At 52.9% G+C, this 27459-nt stretch overlaps 11 protein-coding genes across 12 annotated transcripts; 4 read left to right on the forward strand and 7 right to left on the reverse strand.

Moving 5' to 3' along the window:
• Positions 1-232: 232 nt before the first annotated feature.
• Positions 233-2046, reverse strand: PV07_00250 (uncharacterized protein). Its single transcript, XM_016386685.1, has one exon. It carries the CDS (start codon positions 1461-1463, stop codon positions 825-827), a length of 639 nt encoding a protein of 212 aa, XP_016253613.1. The 5' UTR covers positions 1464-2046; the 3' UTR covers positions 233-824.
• Positions 2047-2830: 784 nt separating this feature from the next.
• Positions 2831-4690, forward strand: PV07_00251 (uncharacterized protein; the record flags this gene model as incomplete). The annotated part of the gene is made up of 1 exon (XM_016386686.1): positions 2831-4690. One exon carries the CDS (start codon positions 2831-2833, stop codon positions 4688-4690), a length of 1860 nt encoding a protein of 619 aa, XP_016253614.1.
• A 125-nt stretch (positions 4691-4815) lies between these two features.
• PV07_00252 lies at positions 4816-6947 on the reverse strand. Of its 2 annotated transcripts, XM_016386687.1 has the most exons (3): positions 6817-6947; positions 6746-6762; positions 4816-6686 (listed from the first exon to the last, which is right to left on the reverse strand). In XM_016386687.1, the coding sequence occupies exons 1-3, from the start codon at positions 6824-6826 to the stop codon at positions 4974-4976; spliced, it is 1740 nt and encodes a 579-aa protein (XP_016253615.1). In that variant the 5' UTR covers positions 6827-6947; the 3' UTR covers positions 4816-4973. The 2 variants fall into 2 exon arrangements, with proteins under 2 accessions (XP_016253615.1, XP_016253616.1); XM_016386688.1 differs by having other exon boundaries at positions 6746-6947.
• Positions 6948-7286: 339 nt separating this feature from the next.
• Positions 7287-8424, reverse strand: PV07_00253 (uncharacterized protein; the record flags this gene model as incomplete). The annotated part of the gene is made up of 2 exons (XM_016386689.1): positions 8140-8424; positions 7287-8036 (listed from the first exon to the last, which is right to left on the reverse strand). The coding sequence occupies exons 1-2, from the start codon at positions 8311-8313 to the stop codon at positions 7287-7289; spliced, it is 924 nt and encodes a 307-aa protein (XP_016253617.1). The 5' UTR covers positions 8314-8424.
• Positions 8425-8595: 171 nt separating this feature from the next.
• Positions 8596-10466, forward strand: PV07_00254 (elongation factor Tu, mitochondrial). The gene is made up of 4 exons (XM_016386690.1): positions 8596-8865; positions 8921-8949; positions 9002-9264; positions 9317-10466. Exons 1-4 carry the CDS (start codon positions 8703-8705, stop codon positions 10182-10184), a joined length of 1323 nt encoding a protein of 440 aa, XP_016253618.1. The 5' UTR covers positions 8596-8702; the 3' UTR covers positions 10185-10466.
• A 652-nt stretch (positions 10467-11118) lies between these two features.
• Positions 11119-12014, reverse strand: PV07_00255 (uncharacterized protein). The gene has a single exon (XM_016386691.1). The coding sequence runs from the start codon at positions 11945-11947 to the stop codon at positions 11489-11491; it is 459 nt and encodes a 152-aa protein (XP_016253619.1). The 5' UTR covers positions 11948-12014; the 3' UTR covers positions 11119-11488.
• A 468-nt stretch (positions 12015-12482) lies between these two features.
• On the reverse strand, positions 12483-14036 carry PV07_00256 (uncharacterized protein). Its single transcript, XM_016386692.1, has one exon. The coding sequence runs from the start codon at positions 13978-13980 to the stop codon at positions 12766-12768; it is 1215 nt and encodes a 404-aa protein (XP_016253620.1). The 5' UTR covers positions 13981-14036; the 3' UTR covers positions 12483-12765.
• Positions 14037-14286: 250 nt separating this feature from the next.
• Positions 14287-16792, forward strand: PV07_00257 (uncharacterized protein). The gene has a single exon (XM_016386693.1). It carries the CDS (start codon positions 14446-14448, stop codon positions 16552-16554), a length of 2109 nt encoding a protein of 702 aa, XP_016253621.1. The 5' UTR covers positions 14287-14445; the 3' UTR covers positions 16555-16792.
• Positions 16793-16871: 79 nt separating this feature from the next.
• On the reverse strand, positions 16872-19345 carry PV07_00258 (uncharacterized protein; the record flags this gene model as incomplete). Its single annotated transcript, XM_016386694.1, has 6 exons — positions 16872-17142; positions 17209-17542; positions 17642-18023; positions 18074-18381; positions 18441-19094; positions 19159-19345. The coding sequence occupies 6 exons, from the start codon at positions 19343-19345 to the stop codon at positions 16872-16874; spliced, it is 2136 nt and encodes a 711-aa protein (XP_016253622.1).
• A 741-nt stretch (positions 19346-20086) lies between these two features.
• On the forward strand, positions 20087-21424 carry PV07_00259 (uncharacterized protein; the record flags this gene model as incomplete). The annotated part of the gene is made up of 2 exons (XM_016386695.1): positions 20087-20367; positions 20446-21424. 2 exons carry the CDS (start codon positions 20087-20089, stop codon positions 21422-21424), a joined length of 1260 nt encoding a protein of 419 aa, XP_016253623.1.
• Positions 21425-23254: 1830 nt separating this feature from the next.
• On the reverse strand, positions 23255-25323 carry PV07_00260 (uncharacterized protein; the record flags this gene model as incomplete). Its single annotated transcript, XM_016386696.1, has 5 exons — positions 23255-23811; positions 23881-24139; positions 24205-24568; positions 24648-24889; positions 24943-25323. 5 exons carry the CDS (start codon positions 25321-25323, stop codon positions 23255-23257), a joined length of 1803 nt encoding a protein of 600 aa, XP_016253624.1.
• Between the last annotated feature and the right edge of the window lie 2136 nt (positions 25324-27459).

The following is a 27459-nucleotide window of genomic DNA, read 5'->3' on the forward strand; positions in this document are numbered from 1 at the left end:
CTGTCCGCGTCGTGCTTTGGAAACCGACTCGACACCCGGGATGGACCTTGGTACGCACCTGAGTAGGTAGGTAGGTACCCAGGACAGCGGGCTGAACGTGGCACAACACAAAGTATTCACTCGGTACGAGGTACCAGAAAGGAGAAAGGAGAAAGGTGACGAAGGTCCTTGAGTTACAAAAGACAAGAAACACAACACACGAAACAGGAGGCCAAAAAGGAGACAAAGGTGATTGAACTACAAGAAGCATTGAGATTAAAAAGACGTGCGAAATAGATACCGGATGCTAACCCCCCTACTGCGTGCCGAGATCAAACAACCAAGAAAACACCCAAACAAACGCCCCCTTCCCTAAAGCAATCAGATGGGTACTGGCCTAGCTGCCTGGTTAGCTAGCTAGGACGAGTATGCTCCGCGTTTCATCTGGTTTGCATTATGCTGATTTCGGTCCGCTCGAAGAGTACTGTGGAGTGCAATAGCCAGTGGCGGAGCATGGCTTTCGTATAGTGCGGTGAGGTAAGGTAAGGTGACTTGTAGCCAGAACCCTCGGCATTGTTTTGTCTCTTCTCTCCTCCATTCTCTGCTCGTCTGTGATTACCATCATTCCCTCTCTGTGTTCATCTCTCTCGTGTCTTTTGCTGTCGGTATCTCTCTTTTCAGCGAACTCCCTCTTCCCGCAATGGCGCACGCCTTCCTCTCTTCGATCTTGATTCCGTTTCTCCGTCTGGAGAACCAACGCCAGCCGCACAGCCAACCAAACTTTTTACCAGACGCTCAAAAACCTGCAAACTGCCTGCTGGAACGAACCCCCGCGAGTCATCTCGTCACGACGTAGGAGGATAACCCAGGTCCTTCATCCCTTGGTACCACATCTCCTTGAACCGCCCGTGCGCCATCCGGTGCGACTTGTCCGTCGTGGCGCGGATGTAGTAGCTCAGCATGACGTTACACCTCAGCTCGTTGGTTTCGTAGAAATTCACCACCCAACCCTTGCCGTCGCTTGCGTCCAGCGCTTTGACGTCGCGCGGCTCGGCGACCCGGATGCTGAAGCGGCCGTGGATGGTCACGCCGGAGCCCGGATTGGTGAGTGCCTCCATGCCGTCCTTGGTCCGTCGGATTGCGCTGTAATACGTCAAGTCCGTGCTGTACCCCGGAAGCACGTTGAGTTTGTCGGTGATGGCGTAGTGCTGGAAGTCTTCGATCGCGTAGTCGGCGTTCAGGTCGACCTTGAAGTCCTTGGACAGAGCCATGTAGTCGACGGCTTTTGGATCTGAGGCCGGAATGGTGACCACGTTGGTGATGAGCGGGTTGAGCCGGGCCATCATCACCGGATCTGTGCACATCTTGAGCGCGAGTTCATAGCCGGCGTCCAGCACATCTTGCGGGGACTTTCCTTCCGGCGGCGCGGGCAGGACCAGATCAGTGATCCAGCCGGATTTGAAGGTTGTTTGCATAAAAGACATGGTTTGATCAACGGTTTGATCTTCGACTGTGCGAGTCTGGGTCGGTTTATACCACCGCAAAGAGCGCGCTGGAAAGCAGGTTGTTCGCAGTGAGATGATAACAGGGCCCTCTCAGATGCCAGTTGGGTCCGAGCGAGCGGAGCCCGAATGCCCGCCAACGACGAAAACGAAGTCAAAAACCACCAAGTCCTTGCGCTCTTCTGCCCCGGATAGTCATCAGGCGCCCTCCCCGGCTGCGGAGGTGGTTGTTGCGCAATATGAGAAGACCTAGCACCAACGGTGACAAGAATCGTGGCAGAAGAGCGTCGTCGTCGCGGAGGATTACAATGAGTTTGTATGGTGGAGTAACAGTAAGCGTCGGGGGAATTGTGGTAGGCAGCTGGCGGCCCCCAAAGATACCAACCACTCTTGGTCGACCAACCCACTTCAGAGAGAGGCTAGGATGAATTCGAGGATGGGGGAAGCAGTTGGCTTGGCCTCGTTGGAGACAGAGGGAGGTTTTGTAGGTAGGCAGCTTGAAGAGAGGAGGGAGATTCCGTAAATAATGCTCCGTGCTTAACAAATCATCAGCATTGTAACAGCTTCTGGAAGCAGCTTAGAGCTGGTGAGGCTTTCGACTTGCGCGCGTTGCGGACTTTCAGCCGCAGATGCAGCCACGGGAACTGAGAGGTGGAATCAGAGTGCTTATGCTTCTCCTTGTCTGATGGTTGCCAGGCCGAGGATAGTTAGGACGAGGGGCGTAAAAGTGAGATGGAGGTGGGATGGGCAGCGCAGGGCGCGATGGCGGAAAGTTGACACGACGGTGAGATCTGACACTGCGACAGACCTCCGCACATCACCACCACATACACCTCGCTGCCTCGATCCTCCCGCTTCATCTTTTCTATGTTCCTCTCCTCGCCTACTTCTCCCATGCCGCCCCCCTCGCCGCCCCCTAGCCGCCCCAATCTCTAGACTACTTTGTGATCATCATCACTGCTGTCTACCGCCGCTGCCACCAACGTTCAACCGACTGTGTCCCAACGCATTCATCAGTGCCTACGACACCAAACAATGGCCTCTTGGTTCACAGTACACAATGTGTCCTCCAAACAAGACAAACAGCCACAAAGGGCTAGCACCCCCTCTTTCACTCGATTGGGTCTTTGTCTGCTCACATTTGCTGTCAAGGCAGAGCTGCTTGTCCTACACCGCCTTGAGTCGCCGCCCCATGGTTGATCCTCCTGGCTATTTATGGCTCGATTAAGCCCACGACCAGCTTCCAATGGCACCAAACCAGCACGTCGCCATTGGCAAGTCATTGAAGTGAGAGCAGGGCGCGATTCAACACTGAACACTGACTTTGCCAAATTGGCCAACCTGACAAGATGGCTTTCTCAACAAATCCATCAGACAAACTCCCTCTGACCTTCGGCGTCGAAATCGAATACGTCTTTGGTGTCAACAAGGACGTCGTCTGTTCCAACCCAGTTTACCACTGGCTGTTTCCACAGAACTGCTCTCTTTACCCAAATTCTGCCAATCCTGCCAACTTCGACCCGACGCTGGATGCGCATAAAGGTCTTCTGCAAGCCGTCAAAATTCTGCGAAGCAAAGGTGCTCGACTAGGTGTGATAGTCCATCAAGGCAGTCAAGAAGAGTCCTTTGACCTGTATTCGCAATGGCACATGTCCACGGACAGCTCGGTAAGATTTCCTGCCAATGCCTACGATCTGGAACGATTTTCCGGGGGTAGAATCAGGGAATGGCGAGGCTGGGAGTTCTCGGGGTTGGAGCTCATTTCTCCCGCTCTACCGGTCCCTGAGTTCGACTTGCATCACTTTCATCCCTACGGTCTCGCTGAAGTCCAAACCTACCTCGGGTTCATGACTCAGCCCCGGCCTGAGGGTACCCCTTACTTTTTCCTGTCCGGTCCAGAGGCCGCTGGTGTTCATGTCCACATCGGTTTGCAACCACAGCCTGATGGCCAAACTGACCTCCCTCTTGGACTTCTGCGCCATCTCGCCTTTATCTGCCTAGCTTTCGAGGATACCATAACTTTGCTGCATCATCCGCAACGGCATAGTTATCCTGCGTCCTATTCTCGTCGCCATATCGGGACCAATCGCTTCGTGGGAAGCTTGCCTCATACCTTTCCGCGCCACCATTGCAAGGAAGGGCCCGGATTTTCGCTCGAAGACGCATTCCTTCGCATTTTCCGAGCGAAGACCAGCCACGAGCTTGTGGAATTGCTGACAACGATTCCGGCAGAAAACAAAGGGAACTACCGGTATATGGTCCGAGAATGCTTTGTGAACTTTACCAACTGCTTCGAATTCATCCATACAGGGGAAAAGAGGACTGTCGAGTTCCGACAGCATCATGGGACGCTTGCGATAAAAGACATTGCCCATTGGGTTGTTTTCCTCACGGCTCTAGCACGGACGGCGGAGCGCAAAGCGAATGAGGAACCAAGACCCAACCCCACCTTGCCCCCCTCGCTTGCACCCAAGATTCTCTCAGCTAGTCTAGGTACGCAGGTTGAGCCCTTGAAGACTGGAGTGTTGGATACCCCTATTGACGCACTTTGGCAGGACACTGCATCACATCTTGAAAGTTTGACCACGATCATTCGGGAGGCATCCAAGTACCCAGACTTGTTCCAGACCGGTAAGAAAAGAACGCTCAAGGAGCTTTTTGATCTGTTGCAACTCCCACGTGTCTATAGACAATACTGGTGGGAGCGTGCTAAGCAGTTCAGGGCCGAATGGGCCGCTGGCTGGCGAGGGACGGGGACTTGCGAAGGCCAACTTCCTTGCAGAAATGATGACGTGAGGGATAACGAAGGCTGGGCTCATGGTGAGTTGGATGTTCCTCCCTGGGATGTTGACGAAGCCGGTGCCAGCACTGGCGGCGATGGTCCTGCTTCTTCTGGTCGCCCTCCATTTGCTCAGTTGTGCATACTTGCTAACCAGCTTATAGATCTCGAGCCTTGGGATTTTGCGGCTGTCATGCAGTCCGAGGGCTGGCCTGATGGACCGTTCTATGGGGCGTCTTCGGACGTCAATACGGCTCGCACCGGTGCCGCTGCTACTGCTGCTGCTGGAGCCGGTCAATTTGCTAACCAGTCTACAGATGTCGACATGACCGATGACGATCTTCCCACAACTACGACCGGGGTAGGACCGTCGTCATCACCGCACAGTTCTCGCGCAAATGTCATGTCAATTTCAGCCATCACCAATTAGCCTGGTCCTCCTTGAGAAAGTGTGGCATGTCGCGAATATGGGGAGAAAGCGCCGGTCAATTTGAAAGGTAAGTTTGGGGAGATGATACGCAAAGGGCAAAAAGAACAAGGAGAAGAAGAAGAAGAAGGGTTCAATGGGTTTGATCGTTGACAGGAAATCTAATCAGACAAGGTAGGTAAGGTAAGTTAACATGGAATCTTGATTTTGGTGCTGGTGGTCATTCCAGGTTTGGCCGTGATCTCGTCCCATACTCCCCATTTCCATGTAGGAATAAATGTAGAGATCACCACGAATCAAAATTTCCAAACCCGCCACCTCCCCCTTTTGCCTTTTTCCGTACGGGTTCCTCAGGCTCGTCATCGACGAACTCGACAATCTCGTCCTCGTCATTGTCATTGTCATTGTCGTGGCCGTGCCTTGCTAATGAAGCTTTGAGATACTTTCCCACCTGTCCGATACCGCCGCCAGAATCCACCGTGCCGTCGTCTCGTATCCTCTTGCCCGTCCATGTCGTGCGGTCCTCGTCCACATCGAGACTTCCTTCGTCGGCGGCAGCAGCTTTTCGATCCGACTTCTCCTTCTCGGTCCGCTCCGCCTGGTTCTTCTGCTTCCAAAACTCCTCAAACGGATCAATCAGCACCGTTGCCTCGACGATCTTGATCTCCTCCTCGGGCCGGTCGGTGCTGTCCACAGGCGCGTTTTCCAGCCGCTTGAGCGTCTCCAGTGAGTCGCCGCCGTCGTCGTCCACGACCCGTCCAAAGATGGTGTGCTTGTGGTCCAGGTGGCTGGCGGGGCGGTAGGTGACGAAGAACTGCGAACTGTTCGTGTTCTTGCCCTTGTTCGCCATGCTCAGCACGCCCCGCTTGTCGTGCTTCAGCGGGCCTTCGAGTTCGTCGTTGAAGTTTTTGTTCCATATGCTCGTCCCTCCCCTGCCTGTCCCGGTCGGATCGCCCGACTGGATCATGAAGTTTCGGATGTTGCGGTGGAAAATGATGCCGTCGTAATACCCCCTTTGCGCCAGCTTGACGAAGTTCCAGACGGCCTTGGGCGCGTACTCCGGGTTGAGTTCTAATGTCAGGGGTCCGAGGGTGGTGGACAGCCGGACGTAACCCTTGTGTTTGACCCGCCGGGGTTTCAGAATGTATTCTTCGTCTGTCATCGTTGCGAGCGCGTTGGAGGTGTGCGGTGTGAGCCCGGTGGAGGTGAAGGAGGCGGCAGCTTGACCGGTGGTGTGGCGTGTTGCATTGTAAGGTATTGGTTTTGACGATTGGGATGTTGAAGCTGTCTTCTTGACTGTGTGGGCCGACGTTGACGTCGACAAAGATTTGCTGTTTTGCAAGACAGCATTTGCTCGCTCGGCCCTAGCCTTTGCAACCGCCTCCTTCGCCTTCATGATTTTCAGGTCCGCAGCACTGCCTAGACTCGCGGTATTGATGGACGCTTCCTCTTTAGGGATCCCTGAATCTTCCCCGTCTTTCAAGTACTTGAATGAGGTGAGGTTGCGGGACTCCACATTCTGCGGATCTTGCAGGGTAATCAGGTCCTTCCTGGTGAACTCCTCGTCCGAGACTAAGTCGCGCCACATCTTGGGTTTTATATTCAGTCGCTCAACGGTGTCGTATGCGAACACATTCGCTGAATCTCCGTGGCGGATCGCCACGATGTGCGTGTTGTCCGTGAATACCTTGAATGTAACGGGGTCGACATATTCGTCGCTGTCGTTCTTCGCAAACTGCAACTTTATGAGATCCTGTTGTTTCAAGGGCTTCCCAGTCGTCGGGTTCGTGTCATGTTTTAGCAGCCACCGTAGGATGTTCTCGTGGTCGAATATGATGCCTTCGGATGTGCAGACGGGCGTGGTGAAGGGCTGCAGACTTAGGGCGCAGAAGTTGAAGGGCAGGCGCTTGAAGGCGGCGTGGTGGGAGGTGTCAGCGCGCACACCGGCGCCCGCGCTCGCTGAGTACGCATCGGACGAGGCCCATTCGGAGTGAGTGATCTAGTCAAAGGTCGTTAGTCTGGCTGGCTTCTTCGTACTGTAAAGACGAGTGCTCATACGTAGAGTTTGTCGGTCCCTGGAAAAGCTCGTCAGCAGGCTGAGGCGAGCGAGCGAGAGGGGGCGATCTGACCTTTGCCCATGTTCAGTCTTCTCTATAAGCGCGGGTTGGACCAAGATTGAGAAACGTGGTGCTGTAGGAGGCAAAGTGAGAGGGAGAAGTCGAGGCTGTGGAGAAAATAACAAATCGCCCCTCGAAAATCGGCGTCGACTCCAACGACCTCAATACGAGGTCAACTGCGCCGGTTTGCCTGATACGAACCTCTCTCCGGCGATACATTTCCCTCCATTTCAGCTTGAATTAACTGGCAATGTCAATCACATGCGACAGCCTCGCTCGTATAGCCTCCTTTTGGATGATTCACCTGTCAGCATCGTTGGTCCCTTTTTTTGCGAGTCATGGAAAGAAGATCGTGTCTCGGTGGTGTGCTCGAGCCCGCGCGGATGGGTTCAACACGAATGAATCTATTCTACTCTCTAATTCTTGTCTAATCTATCGCCTCCACCGTAACGCCGACGAGCTCACAAGAGTAGCCCAAGTAACTATCTCGGTAGACCTAGGTATTTGAGATATTCAGTTGGTCCAGCAGAGTTCCAGATGTCCTTTTCGGTTTCAATCGCGATCCACACAAGCCCCAGCATCGCGGCTGAGTTTGCGCCGGCTCCTCTCTCAAGACCACTGTGTCGGCGGGGAATCATGCACATCCACTCTCTCACCAGGATCACATTGTAGTCGGTGCCCCCGCCGGCTGCTTCATGGCTTTGCCGGACCTTTCGAAGCAGCCTTTCGTAGGTTTGGACGAGGGTGTTTGGGTCACTGTGCGTTGGCAGTCGAAGAACGAAGTGTTTGTGAGGGACAGTCGGGATGTTATCCGCGACATCAACTGTCGACCCAGCCGCGTTTGGAAAGAGCTGAAAGTCCAACTCTTGCTCGTCCGGATACGGCCAAAATTGCATATGCTTATGCCCCTGACTAGATCCTGACTCGAAGCCGCAATTGTAGATCATCATGTATCGCTGCCTAAAGCGCTGCAAGATCGCCCAGGCGGCCGACAAGTCGCTGAGATCAAGGCCATCCGATTGAGGCGCAAAATGCCTCGTGATAACCAGCAGGCTCGGTCGGTAGACGCTGAATTTGTTCAAGATCAGAAGATGCGAGGGCCCGACTTCCGAGAGAACCTCTTCCGGGTTGGGATTGAGGAAGGGATTGTGGCCCTTGCCCGTTTTCCGCTCGGGTGCATCTGACGGTGTGATGGGCTTGCGGCGAAGGTGTGGCACGAACCGAAAACTGAGCTGCGGTCGTCAGATTCCGAGCAGCTTTTGGGAGCAAGACTGGTATGACCTGCTATTCTCTGTTTCGTTGTCCAGCGGAGGCCGAGCAATGTCACCCACTTACTTTGAACCCCTGGTCTTCCACAGTCTCGGCCGTCGAAGATTCATAGATGATTGTTCCTTTGGCCACTTGGTCATCGAACTTTGCAAGTGATAGAGCTTCTAGATCTGGTGGGAGTGTCGGCATCGCTCTGGAACTTGATAGCCCATCATTCCGTTCACGGCTGCTTTGATCCATACTGTCGATCTCCTTGTGTCGATTGCGAGAATTCTAGATAGAGTGTCCCTTACACACAGCAACAGAGAACATTAAGGAAGAGAGAAGCCTCTTTTCAGGACCACGCATCACACATACGAGAACACCGAAGATCGAAGGATATTTCTTTTCCAATTGCATTTGATGGCATCCAAATGCCAAGCATACTTCACCGTACAACAGAGCTACTCCCAATTAGGACAAAGGCCTGGAGCTTCCCTGCAGCGTCGTTCGAGGCCATTTTTATTTTTCTGGTCCGCGTCTGCATTGATTCTGCTCCCTGTACTTGTATCAACTTTCCATCTTTGCGTGCTGCAGTTTGGGATTTCTCTTCCTTCTTTCCTTCCATTCTTCCTTCTTCCGGCGTCGCGATGGCCTTCTCTCGCTCGGTTGTTTCTCTCCTGCGCACATCCCGGCACATTGTATCCCCCGCTCGAGGTGTTAATCCCGTCAACAGAGTCTTCGGCCATGACAGATTCGCCGCCCGAGCATATGCTACTGTTTTTGAGCGGACCAAGCCCCATGTGAATGTTGGTCAGTAGCAAGTCCTTGCCTCTTGTTCCGGCTCGATTTCTGACAGTTTTCCCAGGTACGATCGGTCACGTCGATCATGGAAAGGTAGATTCCCAACCCGTTGCCGTCCAAGTTCACGGGCTTATCATCGCGTCAGACAACCCTCACAGCAGCAATCACGAAGAGACAGGCGGACAAAGGCTTAGCGCAGTTTCTCGATTATGGCAAGATTGACAAAGCACCCGAAGAGCGAAAGCGTGGTATCACGATCGCAACTGCGCACATCGAATACGAGACGAACAACCGCCACTACTCTCATGTCGACTGCCCCGGTCACGCTGATTACATCAAGAACATGATCACCGGTGCTGCTCTTATGGATGGCGCTGTCGTGGTGGTTGCCGCTGGCGATGGTCAGATGTAAGATGCCCGGTTGCTTGAATGGTACGTTCACGAGATTGACTCTGCGCAGGCCTCAGACAAGAGAACATCTCCTCCTAGCCCGTCAGGTCGGTGTCCAAAAATTGGTTGTTTTCGTTAACAAGGTCGACACCGTCGAGGACCCTGAAATGTTGGAACTTGTTGAAATGGAAATGCGCGAGCTCTTGTCCTCGTACGGCTTCGATGGAGACAACACCCCCATCATCTTTGGTTCTGCCCTCTGCGCCCTTGAAGGCACCAGACCCGAGATCGGAGTTGAAAAGATTGATGCTCTGCTGGAGGCCGTCGACAGCTGGATTCCAACCCCTGTCCGAGACACTGAAAAGCCTTTCCTCATGTCGGTCGAAGAAGTCTTCTCTATCGCAGGAAGAGGCACTGTCGCTTCAGGCCGTGTTATGCGAGGCGTGTTGAAGAAGGATAGTGAGGTCGAGATCGTGGGAGGTCGTGACGAGGTCATCAAAACCAAGGTGACAGACATTGAAACGTTCAAGAAGTCCTGCGAAGAATCAAGAGCTGGTGACAACTCTGGTCTTCTACTGCGCGGTGTCAAACGGGAAGACGTCAAGCGTGGAATGGTGGTTGCCGTCCCAGGTTCTGCCAAGGCTCATCAAGAAGCGCTTGTGTCGCTCTACATTTTGACAGAAGAGGAAGGAGGTAGAAAGTCAGGCTTCACTGAGAACTACAAGCCACAAGTCTACATCCGAACCGCAGATGAGGCAGCACAGCTCAAGTTCCCAGAGGGTACCGAAGACCCAAGCAAGATGGTCATGCCTGGAGACAACCTGGAGATGGTTCTGAAGACACACCATCCTGTGGTTATGGAAGCTGGCGAACGATTCAACATGCGAGAAGGTGGGCGGACGGTCGCCACCGGCCTTATCACCAGAATCCTGAAATAGGCCGGATAACTCTTGATCATGTGCAGAAGCGAACAAGAGGTGGGCTACGCTGGCACCGACGCCTTGAAGCTTTGTATCAAAATGTGTCATGTCTTCACCGTGTCATAATTTGGGATGTACATTTTGTCAGGGGTTTCGGGTCCCGGAAGAGGACGATCATGACCGTGGAGCATTGCGATATCTAGGGAGTCCGCGCTGGGATGGAAGAAGCTTGCATATACCAACCTCTCTACTTCAATTCCGAAAAGTGTTTAAACATGCTGCCCAGTTACATGAATGAGGTTATCTCATCTCATCGTTCACTCTCTATATAGCCTCGCTCCTTGCACACTGACCAACCCGCGCCTGCTTCAGGGATAATTACTTCGAACCACCCTCTAATCCGGAATGATGGTATTCCACGCGCTCTCAAGAGTCTCTAGCTACTTACAGTGCAGCCTTTGCAGAATCTAACCGCAATGTCGTGCTCAGAAGAAGTCACCGCTCGCTTCTTCGTCGATCTGAGGGAAAGGTAGCCAGCGGTTCGTTTGCAAAAACGTGTCTTTCGCCTCTGAGTAACTCTTACCATAGAGGACGGCGAGTAGACATCCTCATCAACTCGAATCTCTACATAGATGGAAGAAGGCCGATGCGCGGACACGACATTGTGACGGCATTCGTCATCTATATGTAAATTCCGAGGACTTGCCTCAAGCGGTCCTTTTCGTCGCTGCCTACTAATTCTTGCCCGATATAGTGCCCATTTGCTGTATAGCTCCCAGATTCTTCAAAGTATGCCAACTGCAAAGCTGCTTTCCAGGTGGGAGCTGGGGCATCGGCTTCCTCGAATAGGGGGAAGCAGCCTCGTCACGTGCACTTCCTCGCGTTCCTTCATCTGATCCTCCATTACAGAAGATCAAACGAGACCAAAATGCTGGTTCATGGAAGAGAGTCTGGCGGCGGAAGACTTGAGGCTGTAGTATGTAGGAAAGAGGCGAGATTCAAAAGCACGATACACATTCCTCAAGCGCCATCCTATTAAGTCCTGGAGAGGTTATGTAGAGCATAACTATAATCCAAGGTCATGATAATGTAACGTCGTTTCTTTTGGTTCTGAAAACACAGTGTGAATCATTCGCAGAATAAATCTTCATTTCCGATCTGAAGCCATTGAAGATCATGTTCATCATGCCCCCAGACCGCATATGACGAACCGTATCAGCAGCCAGCAGAGCACATGGTTTCAGTTGATCGACTGAGATCACCAAGGCCTGAATTCGCCATTCCTGCGCTCACCGACTTTACCGCTATACGGCCAGATGATCTTATCTCGGCGGATGATGCGAAGGAACGCTTCTGGGAGAGTGGCTATCCCGATGATTCGCGATCCGTTCATACTCGCTCGAACGCCGCCTCAACTCCTCCGACTGCCGTCGCAACTCTAGAGAGAGGCTTCTGGCAAGTCTGATGTTCTCATCCAAAGTGTGATGACGGACGAGAATGTCCCCACTGGCAGCTTCACCTTCACTGTCTTGGCCACGAGAGCTTCGCTCGAGGTTCTCTTCCAGTGTGTGGTGGAGGAAGACCTCTGACTCGTCCCGGTTCTGGATCGGGGGTGGGACCGCCACCTCACTTAGGCCGCTATACGGGTCCGATGGCCGTCTTTTTTTCGGTCGGCGAGGAGGTTCTTCCCCGCTATGTTTCTTCTTGAAGAGGGAACGCAGTTTCTCCCACATGGTTTGATCGGTTTCTGGTTTGTGCAGTGGTATTTTTGCCTCGGACATTGGCTGGATCCAAGGACGTTCTAATACTTTGATATTCGCGCCTCGGGCAAGAGGTAGTTGATACAGCTTTTAGACATGATGGGGTCATGAGACGGGGGTTGCTGCTCCTCTTCAACGGCCGCGTGCCGAGCCGCGTGCACAGGAAGTTCCTCACGCCACTTGCCACCGGGACAAAGAGGCAGCCGAGGCATCGGCCACATGATCAACGACAATGGTCGATTTACCCAGCCACAAACAAGCTGCAGGCCCGTAGTTGCTTGGTTTTATGTATATCGAGACAACTCGGTAGCGTAGTAGGGATGTAAGTGGTCCTTTTCCCCACTTCTGTCCCTGATGTCTGTAACCCACTTGCGGTGTCTCTGAGGCGGCACGCATGCCGATTTCTTGGCAATTGCCAGGTATATTGCCGAAAGAGGGTACCAGGTGATTGATGACTCGTCATCACTGTAAGCTAGTTCTTAACTATAAAGTAGGGACAGCGCGCTACATACTGTGGTAGTATCGACGTCTCCGTGCGGTAGTACACTACATACTGGTTCGAGGCTAGGAATATCAGATATCGATCAACACGTGCACAGCGTAACAACTTCTTTGCTGCTCTGACTATAGTCGTAGCAGTAAGATTGACATATTTTCTATTGAGCCGAGAGATTGGGTTTCGACATTCCTGTACTTGAAAGATACCAGCAAACGAGGGGCGACAATCATTCAGTACAATGGAGCGGAGACAATAGAAACCCTTCGGATCTGCATATCCATGGGTCACTTCGCAGAACTGGCACAAAGTCCTTGCAATGAGATACTCGTGTACCATGGCTTCAAAGTTCCGGAACTTGCTGCGTTGCACAATGGATCCCTCCACCCGTCCTCGGCAGCATGTTGATGGGCACCTGCACCACCTCTCTGTCAGGGAACAACTTCTTGAACAATTCAAAGGCAGCAGTGTCCTGTCTTTCCTGCCCGAATTTGGGTGTGATGACGCCTCCATTGACGAGGAGATAATTGGCATACGAGCCGATGACCTCGTTGTGTTTATCTGATGGCCCGAGGATAGTTATGTCGGGTTCCTCGCAGTCGTATACCGTTAGTGGTCGGCCTTTTGCGTCCCTCGCAGATGTAAGGTCAGACCGAGCAGAGTTGTAGGCGTCTATTGCAATGGGGTGAGCATTCGGCCCTGGCTTGCTCAGGAGGACGACGCTTGGTGATGTGAAGCGTGCCAGCGCGTCGATGTGGTAATCTGTGATGTCGTAGCCTTTGACGCCGGGGATCCAAATGAAATGCGTGACTCCAAGCTTGTCCATAAGCTCGGCCTCGACATCGGATTTGGAGAATCCTGGGTTGCGGTTGTCGTTGATGATGCAGCTTTCGGTGCCTAGGAATGTTCCCTCGCCGTCGTGCTCGATGCCCCCTCCTTCCATAGTGAGTTTCGAGGATACCGAGGCTTCGTTTGCGTGTGCAGCTATTTGGGCAGCGATTTCCTCGTCGCCAACTGCAGGGAGCTTGCCGCCCCAGTAGTTGAAGTTGAATTTCACTGCCGTCCGTTTCCCTGTTGACAAGTCTTGCACAAAGACCGGCCCACTATCGCGGATCCAGAGTTCGCTGACCCTGGCTGGCTTGACCAAGACATTGCTGCCGACCATGGATTTTGCCTGTGTGATGAGTCCCTCCCTGGCATAGAGGTGGACTGGTTCGAAGCGGGAGATGGTGTTGGCGATGCTTGTGACTTCGGATTGTAGGGCTTCCAGATGCTCTGTACTTTCTGCTGATTCCATGCTAGGGAAAGCCATCAGGGTATGCGAGTGGCGAGCGCTTTCCACTGGCATTCGAAAGCAACCATGTTGAGTGGCTTTCAAGGGCTGCTGGCCAGGCATGCTGGATAGTTGTCTTGCAGCAGGAATTCTCGATGGTATGATTGTTATCGCTGCCCGGTGTCTAGAGACTTGTCGATAGAATGATGTGGATTGGGCTTTAGTTGCCTGGAGACCCAGACAAGATATATCTCGAATAAAGTGCCATGTCGACGCGGGATGCATATTGACAACCGTGCAAGTGCGATAGAGCGCAACTTGACGCCATTGGATGCCGGGATAGCATCGTTGTGACCGGGCATCCAAGCCACTTGGGCTGACCAAAGGGTTTTAAAGCCATTTCTTACTCAGGGGGAGCGTCGGTAATACCTCCCGAAATGGGTTAGCCCAGGCGAGAAGGTTTTGAATATTTTCCACTTCGGCTCCACACAACAAAAGCTGTCGGTCGGGGATGCGATAGCCGTGGACATCCACGCTGTATCGCTACTTCATGCCATATATGATCCATTTCAATCGAGTAATAGACCGGGGCATGGAGCAGACATTGGAGAACTAGTGTCGAGGATAGAACACAACTGCATCCTCTCGCCTTAGACACCGTTAAACCCCCTCCTGTTCCATCGATCCTGCAGTCATCAGGCTTGGTAAGATCGAAACTTGGGTATATCAGTTCTCTAAACTCAAACAAACATGTCGCTCAACGATAGTATCGTCGACGCTTCCATCGCCGACTTGTCGAAAGCTCTATCAAGCGGCAAATTGACTTCAGTTGACCTCATTGCTAAATACCTGCTGCGCATCAGTACTTATGATTGCCGAAACACCGCCCTCAATTCAATTCCATTGATCAGCGAGGATGTATTTGAAGAAGCCGCCGCTGCGGATGATCGCCGTGTCTCTGGTCAAGCGCGTGGTCTGCTTGAAGGAATTCCCTTTACTGCCAAGGACAGTTACAAAGTTCGTGGAATGACCGTGGCGAGTGGCTCGGAGGCGTTCGAGAACCTCGTCGCCAACGAAGACGCATTTACTGTTAGAGCTCTACGAGACGCCGGCGCCATCCTGTTGGGTCGGACAAATATGTGTCCTATGGCGTACGGCGGAATGCTTCGGGGCGTGTACGGCCGGGCAGAGAGCCCCTACAACAAAGACTATCTACCAGCTGCATTTGGATCTGGGTCCTCCAACGGGAGCGGTGTCTCTGTTGCAGCATCTCTTGCCGCCTTCGGCATGGGTGAAGAGACGGTGTCCTCTGGCCGGTCTCCTGCTTCAAACAACGCATTGGTGGCTTACACTCCTTCACGGGGACTGATATCAATACGCGGCAACTGGCCACTATATCCAACCTGTGATGTCGTTGTTCCTCACACGCGCACCATAGACGATATGTTCATTCTGATGGATGTGCTTACCAGACAGGACCCTGAAACCATCGGGGACTTCTGGAGAGATCAACCGTTTATACAGCTTCCACCGTCACCATGGTCTGGCGTCTCTCAGCTTCTGACGGATGCCAGAGACACCGGATATCTCAACGGAAAGCGAATCGCAGTCCCTCAGATGTACCTCATGCAGCAGGATGGCGGCCCATATATATCCCAAGCGATCGACCCGTTGTGGCGTCAGGCACGAGCCGACCTCGAAGCCGCAGGTGCAGCTATCGACGTTATTCCAGACCTCCCGGTACTGCGTATATACGAACAAATGCTGCGCAAGCCCGACACTGGCGATGCATCTTCATCACTCCCTCATCTCCCGGGCGACTGGAATGCCACCGAGCGGGGAGTCCTTATCGCTCATGCCTGGGAAGACTTCCTTCAGAACAACCGTGATCCGCAAATCCAATCCTTGGCCCAAGTAGATCCGAGGCGGATATTCCCCCACTTACCACGCGATAACCCTCAAGTCAAGTTCACTGAACCAGCCAATGCCGTTCATTGGGGCAAGTTGGCAAGCTACGTGGCCGACCGACCCCCCACAGGCAGACAAGGCAAGAGTGCAATCTACGACGTCCCTCGTCTCGAGGACGCCGTGAGGGCTCTCGAGCAAATCCGAATCCGTTTCTTCGAGGATTGGATGTCCGTGCACAATTACGACTTCGTCGTCTTCCCCGCCGCGGGCGATGTAGCGCGTGCCGATGCCGACATTGACGACAAGAGTGCACAGCATGCTTGGACCGATGGCGTCAAGTATAGCCACGGCAATCGCGCATTGCGGCACTTGGGCATACCAAGCGTGACAGTACCCATGGGCATTCTGGCGGACTCGAAGATGCCCATGGGCTTGACGTTCTTGGGCCAGGCTTACAAGGACCTCGGCCTGCTGCAGGCCGGGTATGCATATGAACAGCAAAGCAAGAGGCGAGTTGTGCCGCCTTTGACACCGCCTCTACCGTCCGACGGCCTTCCGAAACAGATCCAGGTATCGTCGACCCCGCGGCCGAAACTGGCAATCATAAAGTGTGGTGCCAGCCCGGGGCAAGGAGGCAATCTAACCATTTCGATCGAAGGGTCGCTGTCTGCGGCACCGGGGCCAGGAGACAATTTCACACCCATTCTGGAGATATACATAGACGGGCAACGCGTCCCGCCATCACTGATCTCGATCGAATCACTTACAGCCACAGACGGAGATCTCAACGTCTCGAAATTCGTCTGCGAATACCCGGCGCTCCCACCGCCAATCCAGGACGACCGCAACCGCGTAGTCGGAAAGGTCGCCAGAGACAGCACGATGGTCATGATCGTTGCGCGGAACGGAGCAGACGGCCGACCATCAGGATATGTGAAACTGTTACACTGACGAGGGCAAAAAGATTGTCTTAAAAAGAGCCCGATGTTGCGGCCCGGACCACACCATACTTTTCAGAGTCTGCAGTCGAGATTGGGCGAATCGAGTCGGTCCACACTGTACTCCCATGCAGGGGCAATGGAGGAGAAGGTAGTAAAACGGATTGAAGGAGATATTCCTGTCGAGTCTATAAAAAGAACTGCTCACACTGACGAGCCGGGAGAGACTGCAGTGCAGTTCAATTAGTCACCAGCTACAGTTATACAAATCCGCTCCCTTTTCCTATATCCCTCAAATACGATCCTAGAAACTCCCTTGGAGCTTGCCGCTTATAGCCTGGACCGCTGGATACTCTTGAATGCCACTCTGCCATCCTTGACCTCGAGCACATTGACCGGCACCCTGACCTTGACACTGTCCTCCCCGGGCAAGTTCATGGGGGCTGAGAATCCCGCGACGTAGGAAACCGCAGTCTTGCACGTCGGGCAGAACCATTTGTCTCGCGACTGCGGCTCCACCGATGTGAAGGCGCCGGTGATTGATGACGGGTCGATTTCGCGGACGCAGACGTTGCAGAACTGATGGTCGCAGGGTCGGACGCTGTCACGGTATTTGCGTTAGCCAAAGATAAAGGCAACCTGAACTGATATGCCAGGGGATCCTTACACGCAGTCACATAGTCTGATGCCACATTTGCACTGGGTCGGCTGATTCGGATCAAGCGACGGCTCAGTCCTCACACCTTTACCTTTATCCACCGCCGAGACGGACTCAACGTTGTCGAAATCTCCTCCCTCAACACGATTTTCGGGCTGCTCTTCCACAACGAAGAAGGCACCGCCCTCCTCGATGTAGCCCATCGCGTCGATCGGCGGCGGCGGCGGCACGACGTGGGTGACGGCTTCGCAAGAAGCTGGGTCCAGGATGTGGACGTGGACGATTCTCGCGGCTTCGGTGTTCCAGATGTGTGCTGGGTTGTGGTCGCGGTATATATCTTGGACTGTGGAGAAGGAGGGATATGAGCCACATAATAGCTACCATGATACCCATCACCAAATTTGTGATGGATCCGCTGTGATTCGCAGATAGAGCCACTTACCGAGCTTGCCACCTGCAGCGAGTCCCATTGCCTTGAGGTCTTTGGTCGTGATCTTAGGTTCTCTTTCTGCTTGCAATATTTCGTGTTTTCTTGAACCTGGCGTAAGTAGCTCTCCCTCGAGGAATTCACTGGCCATATGTAAATCCGAGACCCCCATCAGCGTCTGCGCCCGAGCCAGCGTAGTGGAGGCTTGAACTGTTTCTAGAAAACCACCGGCGACATCTAAGCCAAGCGAATAATCATGACTGGAATCCGCTAGAAGCATTGTGTCTTCAACACCATCACTGGAATCCGCTAGAAACATTGTGTCTTCACTCCTTGTCGGGCGTAGCATTAAACTAGAGCTTGTCCTCCACCCCAAAGTGTACGTTGACGTGAATTGCTGACCTGAAATTAACGGCATGCCACTTGGGAGGGAGCAGCAATACTTACTGGGCCGTTCTCCTCTATCCCTCCTCCATCAGCCATGTCTAGCAAAGTCGACGGGACATGTTCAAAGGCTTCAGCTGGATATAACCTTATCGTGGCGCCAACCTCGAGCCCCAACTCGCGTGGCGTTTTGAATTCGTCGATATGAACGCTCACGAGACGGTCAAGGAGTTCTTCTACACCGAGACATTCATTCTGGTCTGTGACCCAGGACCGCAGCTTCACTTCGAAGGATGGGATTACCTCGATCTGGAGACCTCCGTGCTTCTCCTTTCCTGTCTTTTGTCCCTCGACAGTGTAGCCAGATCCCACTGGCAGCGGCACATTAGATGAACTTCACTTTTTGGAAACCAACAGAGTGGACACTTACATGGCATAGCAACAAACTGTCTGACAATGCCGGAAGCGACACAAATCCCATCCAGCCACTCCTGGCCTGGGACGACCACATAGTCTTGGGCGCTTTCTATATCTCCCGGCACCTCTTTTGTCTCGTCCATTTGCAGTCCAGAGACAGCATTGATGCGTCCCAGCGAGAATCTCAATGCATAATGTCTGCCATATGGTGCTTCAAGACTCACCCAAAGTGCCTCTCGCTGCCACATGGGCATGAAGACTCCACCCTCCTGCACAATCGCATCAGGCAACTTGTCGGAATATGCCGCAACACTATGAAGGGGGAAAGCTCCAAGTGATCCGGGCAGCTGGTGAATCTTTTCATCATCTGGCATCCTAACTGTCCGGTGGAACGTGATCTCCAACCCACGCGAATCCTTTAGGCTATCGACTTTGATACCGTAGACGTTCGAGGTATTTTCATCTATGTTGAACTGGATCGGCTGCCCGAAGCGTCGATTTGTATATGCAATGAGTCGATCATCAACATGGATGGATTTACTAGGATCACACAAGTGGTCTTCGACTACGGTGATTTTCTCGAATTCCTTGAAAGCCGTCTTAGTGCAGCCAGGCCTCCAGGCCTTCCCGTTGCGATAGAGAACATCGGGCGGATCGTAATCGAGCTCTACAAGTTGGTCAGCCTTGTCCTATCGAAACCATAGTAGAGTGCCAGAAGGAGAGCACCATACCCTTCAACTTGTCCCATAACGCTGAAACTGGCAGATGGCTTGGCAGCAGAATGGTCTCTTCTGATGTATCATCCGCCTCAGTATCATCTGGTGTGTTGGACGTCAAGCGCCTGAGACCTTGGACTCGTAAGCGCACTTTGGTGTTCGTAGAACCCACAGAGACATCGTCGGCTGCACTTGCTGCCATGATCGAGAAATGTAAATCGAAGCCTGTCTTCGACTTTGGATAGACAGCAGAGAAGGAGAGCAGTTGAGAATGATGTTTTAGCTAGTCAGGCTGGAAGGCAACAAGTTTTATGGACGCGCCGGGGTTGTCGCTTCCTACTCAGCCGCATCGGATGAGATGTAGCCTGAGGTGCATTATTTGCCTACTTGCAATGTATCAGCCTAGGTCAGGGCTGATCCCCACGAATCAATGCTTCGATTGAACATGCAGGCCAAGGAAAAAGGCAACTGGGATTGTACAAGCGAGCCGCTCGTCACCTCTCGGCATTTTTGTCCATGTGAAACACGAAGGATGTCAGGTGCGATGTGAGAAAGACAACCAGAATCATATTTTGCTTGGTACACAGAAGGCAAATCGCCGATGGTATCGTTGCGTTCGCCATTTCTAGCGGCCAGATTGACACCAAAGTCATCACTTCACCATCTTTCCCGTTCCATGGCTTAGGTCTGAGTTCAGCCTGACGGACAAACTCCACAGCAATGTCGTTCGGCTTCAGCGTCGGTGACATAATTCTGCTCTCGCAACTGTCCTACCCTCTACGGAACTTTGACTTCCGGCAGACGTAATGCGAGCCGCGAATTGAAGGAACTGGAGGACGTCCTATTCGGCTTGCGGTGTGCCCTAGACCACTTGCGCCATGTAGCTAGTGATATCTCCAAGACAGCTTCAGAGTCTGCATCAAGTGACAGTCACGGTCGGGAAATGCAGCAGGCTTTGGACCAAATGATACAGAATTGTGCAGTTACACTAGAAGACCTCGACAATGTGACCAAGAAATATCGCGACGGAGTCATGATCTCCAGTAACGAGGGTGACTCTGGTCCCAGTCGAGGACAGAAAAGAAGGACGCGCCTGAGGAATGCAATCGCCTCCAACTGGGCAAAGATCACATGGGATATGGATAAGGACTCACTGAAGACATACCGCGACAGGTTACAGTCACACGTTGATGCCATCAATCTGGTTCTGAGTACCTTCCACTGGTAAGATCGCCTGGGGCCCAACCTCCCAGGATTTCAATCGTGCGGTGGTTTCGTGGCTCGCAGCTGATAACGGTACAGGTCGGCGACTGAGAAGATCTACGCACACAACAAGATTCAAGCGGAGAAGATGCAAGAGTTTCATGACAACATGGTACAGTCGAATTGCTCTCTGGCGCAGCTTGTCGAAGCCATGCATTCGATGCTGTTGCGGCCCAAACAGGCAACTCCTGGTGCATTTCTGATGGGCATGGACTATGAACTCGAGGGTTCCAGTGGAGGCGCAGCGGAAAGCGCTTCTGTAAGAGCAGGCGGCTTCGCTCCAAGAGAAATCGTTCCTGTTGCCGCTCACCATGTGCCAATAGGCATGTTCAACAAGAGGGTTCCGGGTTTAAACATGGCAAACTTTGCAATGCTTTCCGTTCCCTCCGGTCAAGCCCCTGCCCCTATTATCAAGGCGTTCAGTGCGATGTCCGCAGTCGAGGCAGTAGCCCCTTCTCCCAGCATCAAGCCGCCACAAGAGCTCCCACCTAAGATCGTTTCTATCAACATAAGGCGCCAAAGCCAGGGGGCAAGGGCATTGGCAGACTTGAAGCAAAGTCTCACTCCAAAACTCCGACCGTCCTTCCTGGATCCAACTGTCCCGTCCGTCGGGCAACTGTCAGAAGGTTTGGAGTATATCTTCAGCCCGTTGCCGCGGAGCACTGGCCGGCAATTGGAAATCGCAAGAGAGGCCCGTGTCGGAGAGCTTCGGCTATGGACTCAGTCGTTAGATCACTTGATCAACTCTCTTGCCATTCCTCACGCGACATCTGGTGATGGAAGCCATAAGTTGACGGTCTCTCAACATCGCAACGACTTGATCAGCATATTGTCGAAGATAAACGAGGCGATCGAGACCTCGAGTGCGAACATGCGGGATCTAGTTTACGAGGGGTTCTCGGCTGCCCACATCGACCATACCTTGGACAAGGTTTTGTCCTTGACCAACTTGGTGAGGGCCCATATGCAGGTGGAGGAGTTTATGGAAGAGAGATCGGACTGGCTGCGCACACGCTAATACTTTGTCTTCATTCCTAAAGCACCAAAGCACGGCGAAGACATGGGACAAGGGCAAAGGAGAGGCCTACAATGCTCTTTCCTCGTTTCCGCACACCTCTTGGGATTGATTATGTAGGATGGTGTTTAGCCATAGGGCTGTATGATACAAAATCGTCAATGCCATAGGTCGCTCGTGCAGCATAGACAGTACGTCGAGCCAGGAGAGGTGAAAGGCCCTGCTTATTTCTCAAGCCCACAACTGCGGTTATGTTAAGCGAGGCTGAACTCTGCGGGACGATCGACCCGACCCGAACCCAGCTTTCTAGGTTCAAGCCTTGGTATTAACTCGTCTTTCTTTTGAAAAACCTTTGATCACACAAACAAATACAACTAGAGGGACATCTTCACCGAGTGCGCTAACGGCTCAGAGATACCAAAAGTGAACATAGGGCTTGCTGGCATCTCATATGGACCGCTGAGCGCTGGCTAATTTTGAGCCTCCAATGCGATATCACATTCTCCATCTTCTCCCAAGCCCCGGAGGCGAGACCGTCCCAGATCTGCCTGACGACAGACCTAATGCGCCCTATGAACTCTTCATTGGATTGGAGCTCGAGGCCAATGACTGGCTGGTGCAGGCTCCACGGATAACTAAGGAAGACTACAATTGGCTGTCTTTGTTCTGGGTCTGGTACTTTTCTGCTAGGTCCGACTTTGCAATGCGCCATCTCCAACGCTCAAGTGATGCCTCGCGAGGCACGCAATTGGATCTTCTGTCGCATACGCATGAAGTACGTCGTCCGGGACACGCAGAGTCGATCGAAAGGCCGCATCTTCTGTATCCACGTGGTGATATGGGTCCGGTACTTTTGGCTCTTTCTGAAGGTTTGTTTTGTCGAGATACAAATCTTGACGCAGTTATTCAGGGGAATCCACTGGGCCATGAAGAAATTCTGTGGCTGCGGGTTCATCCAGTTTCATGGATTGGCCGTCCTCGAGTTAAGCGAGTCGAAATGGCGATGCTGCCTGGCTAAGATCCTGGCGACCAGGTGGTACATCTGGGCAGTAGGATCATATTTTCTCTGCATCGTCGGAACCATACTGCCCACAGTGAAAGCAGAGATCAGTGTCCAGAGATGGCTGCTGGAGTTGGAAATAAAGAAATCAGTGGGCCAGTGGTCGATATGGATGGCTCTTGCATTGGCAGTTGCAGCTGCGATCGTCTCTCGTCTGTTCTGGCCCAAGAAGAAAAGGAGAAAGACGATCCTCCTGGGTGACCCTGTATTGGGGAACCAGAGGCAGCTTGAACTAATTATGATGGCCAAAGGGCTGGAGGATCACGAGCATCTGCACCGATACCTCAGCGCACTCTTCTATTGTGAATGGAGCGACTTCTCGAGCTGGTGGAAACATTCGATGGAGGCGTCAGCGGAGAACCCATCGGAGAAGAGCGAAGAAGAATCTATCGTTAAGAAGAGAAAGAGGGAGGGGGTAGCATCGACAACGAGGAATAAATATTTATCGTGTTTCCAGTGCTATCCACTACTGGCCAACCTTCTGCAACGGCCTCCTTTGATTTTCCTCCTCGCGCTCAGCCTCCAGAGGAATATAGTTATGAGGAAGACGAAGAGTTGCAGAGATTTCTCTATGAAGAGAAGGAAGAGGTCAAAGGGAAAGAGGGGAAGCAGGCGATTTCTACAAGACGTCTGCTAGTGCGGCTTCTTGCGACGAGATAGTTGAGGACGACAGGCGTACTAAGGGAGGATCCCGGCTTCTAGAATGCAATTGCGATATTCCAAAAGGTATACGAAAGTTCGCATGTATATACCCAGATCGCCATCTCGAGATACTACTTTTCCACATACCAAGCTAGGTCATTTCCCTGTTGCAACTCATATTCCAAGAATCCGTTGCCCAAGAAACGAAAACGGTTCTTCTCTCTTGGCTCAATGTCAAAGTCTTCGGCCCGCAGGTCCTGGAGAAGCCGCTTGAACAACAACGCGCTGCCGGCAAAGGTGGCCGTCACGCGCCCGTCGACGGTGTTGCTCTTGTACCAGCTCCGACAGGCCCCAGTCCAGGTCAAGGTCTGGTGGATCTGGTCCGAATAGACAATAAAGTCGTCCACAGCGCTCTGCTTGGGGACGACGGCTTTGATGTCCTCCGAGGCAATCTTCCGGATCCATTTGATCATGTACTCGGCGCTCCATCCCAAACTCTCCATCAGAGAGCCGTGGCCGATTAATGCGTTCGGGCCGGTGAACATGAAGTAGTTTGGCATGTCGGCCGACGCGAGTGACAAGTAGGATGAAGGCTCGTCCGCCCATTTGTCGGCGAGATTCACCGAGTGACGACCAACGACGGGGTACTGAGGACGATAGGAGACGTCGAATCCGGTGGCGCACACGACTGGATTCGCGCGCTGTGTTAGCTCGCCAGGCCTCTTAGCAGGGGTGCGTCAGGATGTGTCACCCTTACCAACATCCACCTTGTAGGTCTTTCCATCGGCGGTAACGACACTGTCGGCATCAATCCTTGTGATGGGACTTTGAGTGAGCTCAACATTGTCGCGCAAGAAGGATTCCAGATAACCTTCGCCCGGGGTGATCCTCCGACAACCCAGCTCCCACTTCGGAATGAGTAATTCGCAGAGTTCCGGGTCGTTCTGTAATTTGCTCGACATCTGTCCACGGGCAAGATCATAAATCTGCCGATTGAGCTCCGAACCCTTCACAAACTGTGCTTGTCTGTCAGCGATCAAATTTCCGAGAATATAATCGCCCCCGTGGGTCGACACCATACCATCTTGAAACCGTCGTTGATGCTGTGTATTATCTTCTTGCGATATTCATGGTGTTTCCCGGGATCGTTCGCAAATTCGTGCTTCTCTTCGGCGGTGTACTCAGGGTTATATGCATGGTCGTTCTTTCCAAGCAGGGACGCCGGGTTCATGGTGCTGACCACCCACGTAGGCCCTCGTTGAAAGCTCGTTACCTTCGTGCCCGGTAATTTGGCCAGTTGAGGCAGGATTTGAATTCCCGATGACCCGTTCCCGATCACGGCGATTCTCTTGTTGCTGTAGTCGTATTCGTGGTCCCAACTGGCCGAATGGACCTTCTTGCCCGTAAATTGCGACAATCCAGGAATCGATGGCCAGTTCCAGGTGCTGTAACTCACAAGTCAGCTCATTTCAGAATTTTTCGAAGCATTTGACGACCATTTCCCCGTCGGGGGGAGCAGCTCACTTCAGGAAGCCTTGCGCTGATATTAAGATGTCCGCATAGTCCTCTATGATATTATTGTTATGCTCGACCATCACCTGCCATTGACCGCGACCTTCTTGCCAATAGGCGCCAGTGACTCGATGATTGTATTTGACGTCCCGCTCGAGATTCCACTTCTGAGCCGTTTTCTTCATGTATGCCCAGATTTCAGGGCCGGTTGAGAAGAACCGAGTCCAGCTAGGATTGGGGTCAAATGGGAAAGCCTTCGCCGGTCAGCGTCAAAGCATACAGACATTGAGAAACTCTGAGCACGTACATAGATGTGCGACGGAACATCGCAGACAACGCCAGGGTAGGTGTTTACCAGCCAAGTGCCGCCTAGCTCGGACCTGACTTCGTAGATCGTGTGGTCGATCACGTCGGCAAGGTCGCTGTGTTGATGCTGGAACTTGTGGGCCAGGGTGAGGCCCGAATAGCCGGCGCCAATCGTGATAACGCGAAGCTTTCTGGGTGTGTATGCTGGCAGAGGTTTCAATACTGTGCTCGCGCCTTTCAGACTTTGTATATCGCCGGCATGGGCAGTTGGCTCAGGGAAGGTTTCAGACGTGACACCGACGCCGTTGTTGGTGCCATTGGGTGTGCTTTTGGTCGCGTAAGTGGCGACGCCGTTGATCTCACTATGGTGAGCCATTGACATGTGGGTGGTAAATGAACAAGGTGCTGTTGGGAGCGCATGGCAAGCGAAAGTGGCATCCGCTCGTGGAATAAATCCAATCCTCTCGGGCTGTAACTAAGGCTGGGATTAGTGCCATGTACAGCCTTGCCGGCGGAAAGACTTGGTAGCTAGCTGCAATGAGGAAGCCAGCCTGGGGCTTCGGAGTCGCAAGTGGGTGCGGCGTACCCGAGGCGGGTAAATCTAGATCGTAAGCTCCATTCTTCGAGAGACTCGGGTCCCCTTTTCGGCGAAAAGAGTTGGCCGATGATGTAGACACGTCCAACCACTTGGCCGTGAAAGAGAAGGATGATTTGGCATACCAGTGATGACCATGAGATGGGCCCAGCCCAGGTCAAAGACCTCCATCGCCGAATCCCTCTCCGCAAGGTTCAGACTCGACTGCGCCGCGATGATTCCTCGCCGCGCCGGGGAAGTTTTCATGACCCGATAAATGCTTCTAGCAGATATCGGTCTTGTAAACACAGTTTCGATTCGCGTGTTTAACGACTCTATCTCCAACTCGTTCCTCAAATCCCCTTCATACAAGGGTTGCGCTTTCGTTCGACAGCAGCACCCACTACGCAGATTGCTCACCGCCACCAGACCGGATTTTGGCAGGAAATGGGTTCCATAGGGGAGAGCCGTGAGTATGACGCCGTACTTGTCGGTGCCGGCTTCGGAGGCTTTACAATGCTTCCGAAGCTGCGTAAATTAGGACTTCAAGCCAAGATATTCGAACGAGGGTCGGGCTCTGGAGGTGTCTGGTTCGTGTTTTCCCACCGTGAGAAAAGTGATTGAACTGTCTGACTAAAAGATTCTGCAGGCATTGGAATCAGTGTAGGTGAAACATTCCTCATGACTGGCAAGAAGCTCATCATTCAGACCCGGGTGCCCGCGTCGACAGCGACTCACCGGCCTACCAGTTCTTCGACCGGGAGATTTGGGAGGATTTTACCTTCTCTGAACGTTTCCCGGGATTCCGCGAACTGCAAAAGTACTTTCAGCATGTGGAGAAAAAATGGGACCTTCGAAAAGATATTGAGTACCACAAAAACGTTACTTATGCGCACTGGGATCCCCATAGTCGACGATGGACGGTTGGGTGTTCTGACGGAACAACGACGCGATGCAAATGGTTGTTCGCGAATGTGGGCTTTGCGGCTAAGGAGTAAGTGTGTTGAGATCTCATACAACCTTTCTGCAGCATGACTGAGCGTCGAATAGGTATAAACCGTACCTCAAAGGCTCTGCCGACTTTCAAGGCGAGATGTTCCACACGGCTCATTGGCCACACCACGATGTCGCTCTCAAAGATAAACGCATCGCCGTCATCGGGACTGGGGCCAGTGGGATTCAGGTGATTCAAGAAGCCGGTAAAGTCTGCAAGCATCTCACGGTGTATCAACGCACCCCTAACTTCTGGTGAGTTGCCGCCCATCCGACGTCGGACGCATTCTGAAACGTCCTTAGTCTCCCAATGCAGCAGCGTTGTCTAGATCCTGTGGAAGAGCAGAGAAAGAAAGATAGTGGCGTCTACGAGGCGGCTTTCAAAGCCTGCGAGAAGACCTCTGCTGGAGTGCCGTACGAAACAAATGGCCGTAAGACCTTCGATGACACAAGTGAAGAGCGCGAAGCGTACTGGAACCGGCTCATACAAGACGGCGGCTTTAAGTTCTGGGTTGCAGGCTACGCTGACCTGAACTTGGACCAAAAGGCCAACGATGCCGCCTACAACTTTTGGCGCCGCATGGTCCTGAAACGCATCAAGGACCCCCAGAAAGCCCGGCTGTTGGCGCCGGAGATTCCGCCGCATCCTTTTGGCGCGAAGCGTCCGTCGCTAGAACAGAACTATTTCGAGGTTCTCAGCCAGCCAAATGTCGACATCGTTGACTTGAACGAGCTCCCTATCCAGGAAATCAACGCGACGGGCATTCGCACCGCCGCGGGCCAAGTCGATGTGGACTTGATTGTTCTCGCAACCGGCTTCGATGGCTTGACAGGTGGCTTCATGGATATCGATCTCCAAGGCGTTGGGAGGAGGACTCTGAAGCAATACTGGAGTGACGGAGTCAAAACGTCCATGGGGGTAGCCATCCCCGGGTTCCCCAACCTGTTCTT

This window comes from Cladophialophora immunda, assembly GCF_000835495.1.
Source record: "Cladophialophora immunda strain CBS 83496 unplaced genomic scaffold supercont1.1, whole genome shotgun sequence".
NCBI classification, from domain to species: Eukaryota; Fungi; Ascomycota; class Eurotiomycetes; order Chaetothyriales; family Herpotrichiellaceae; genus Cladophialophora; species Cladophialophora immunda.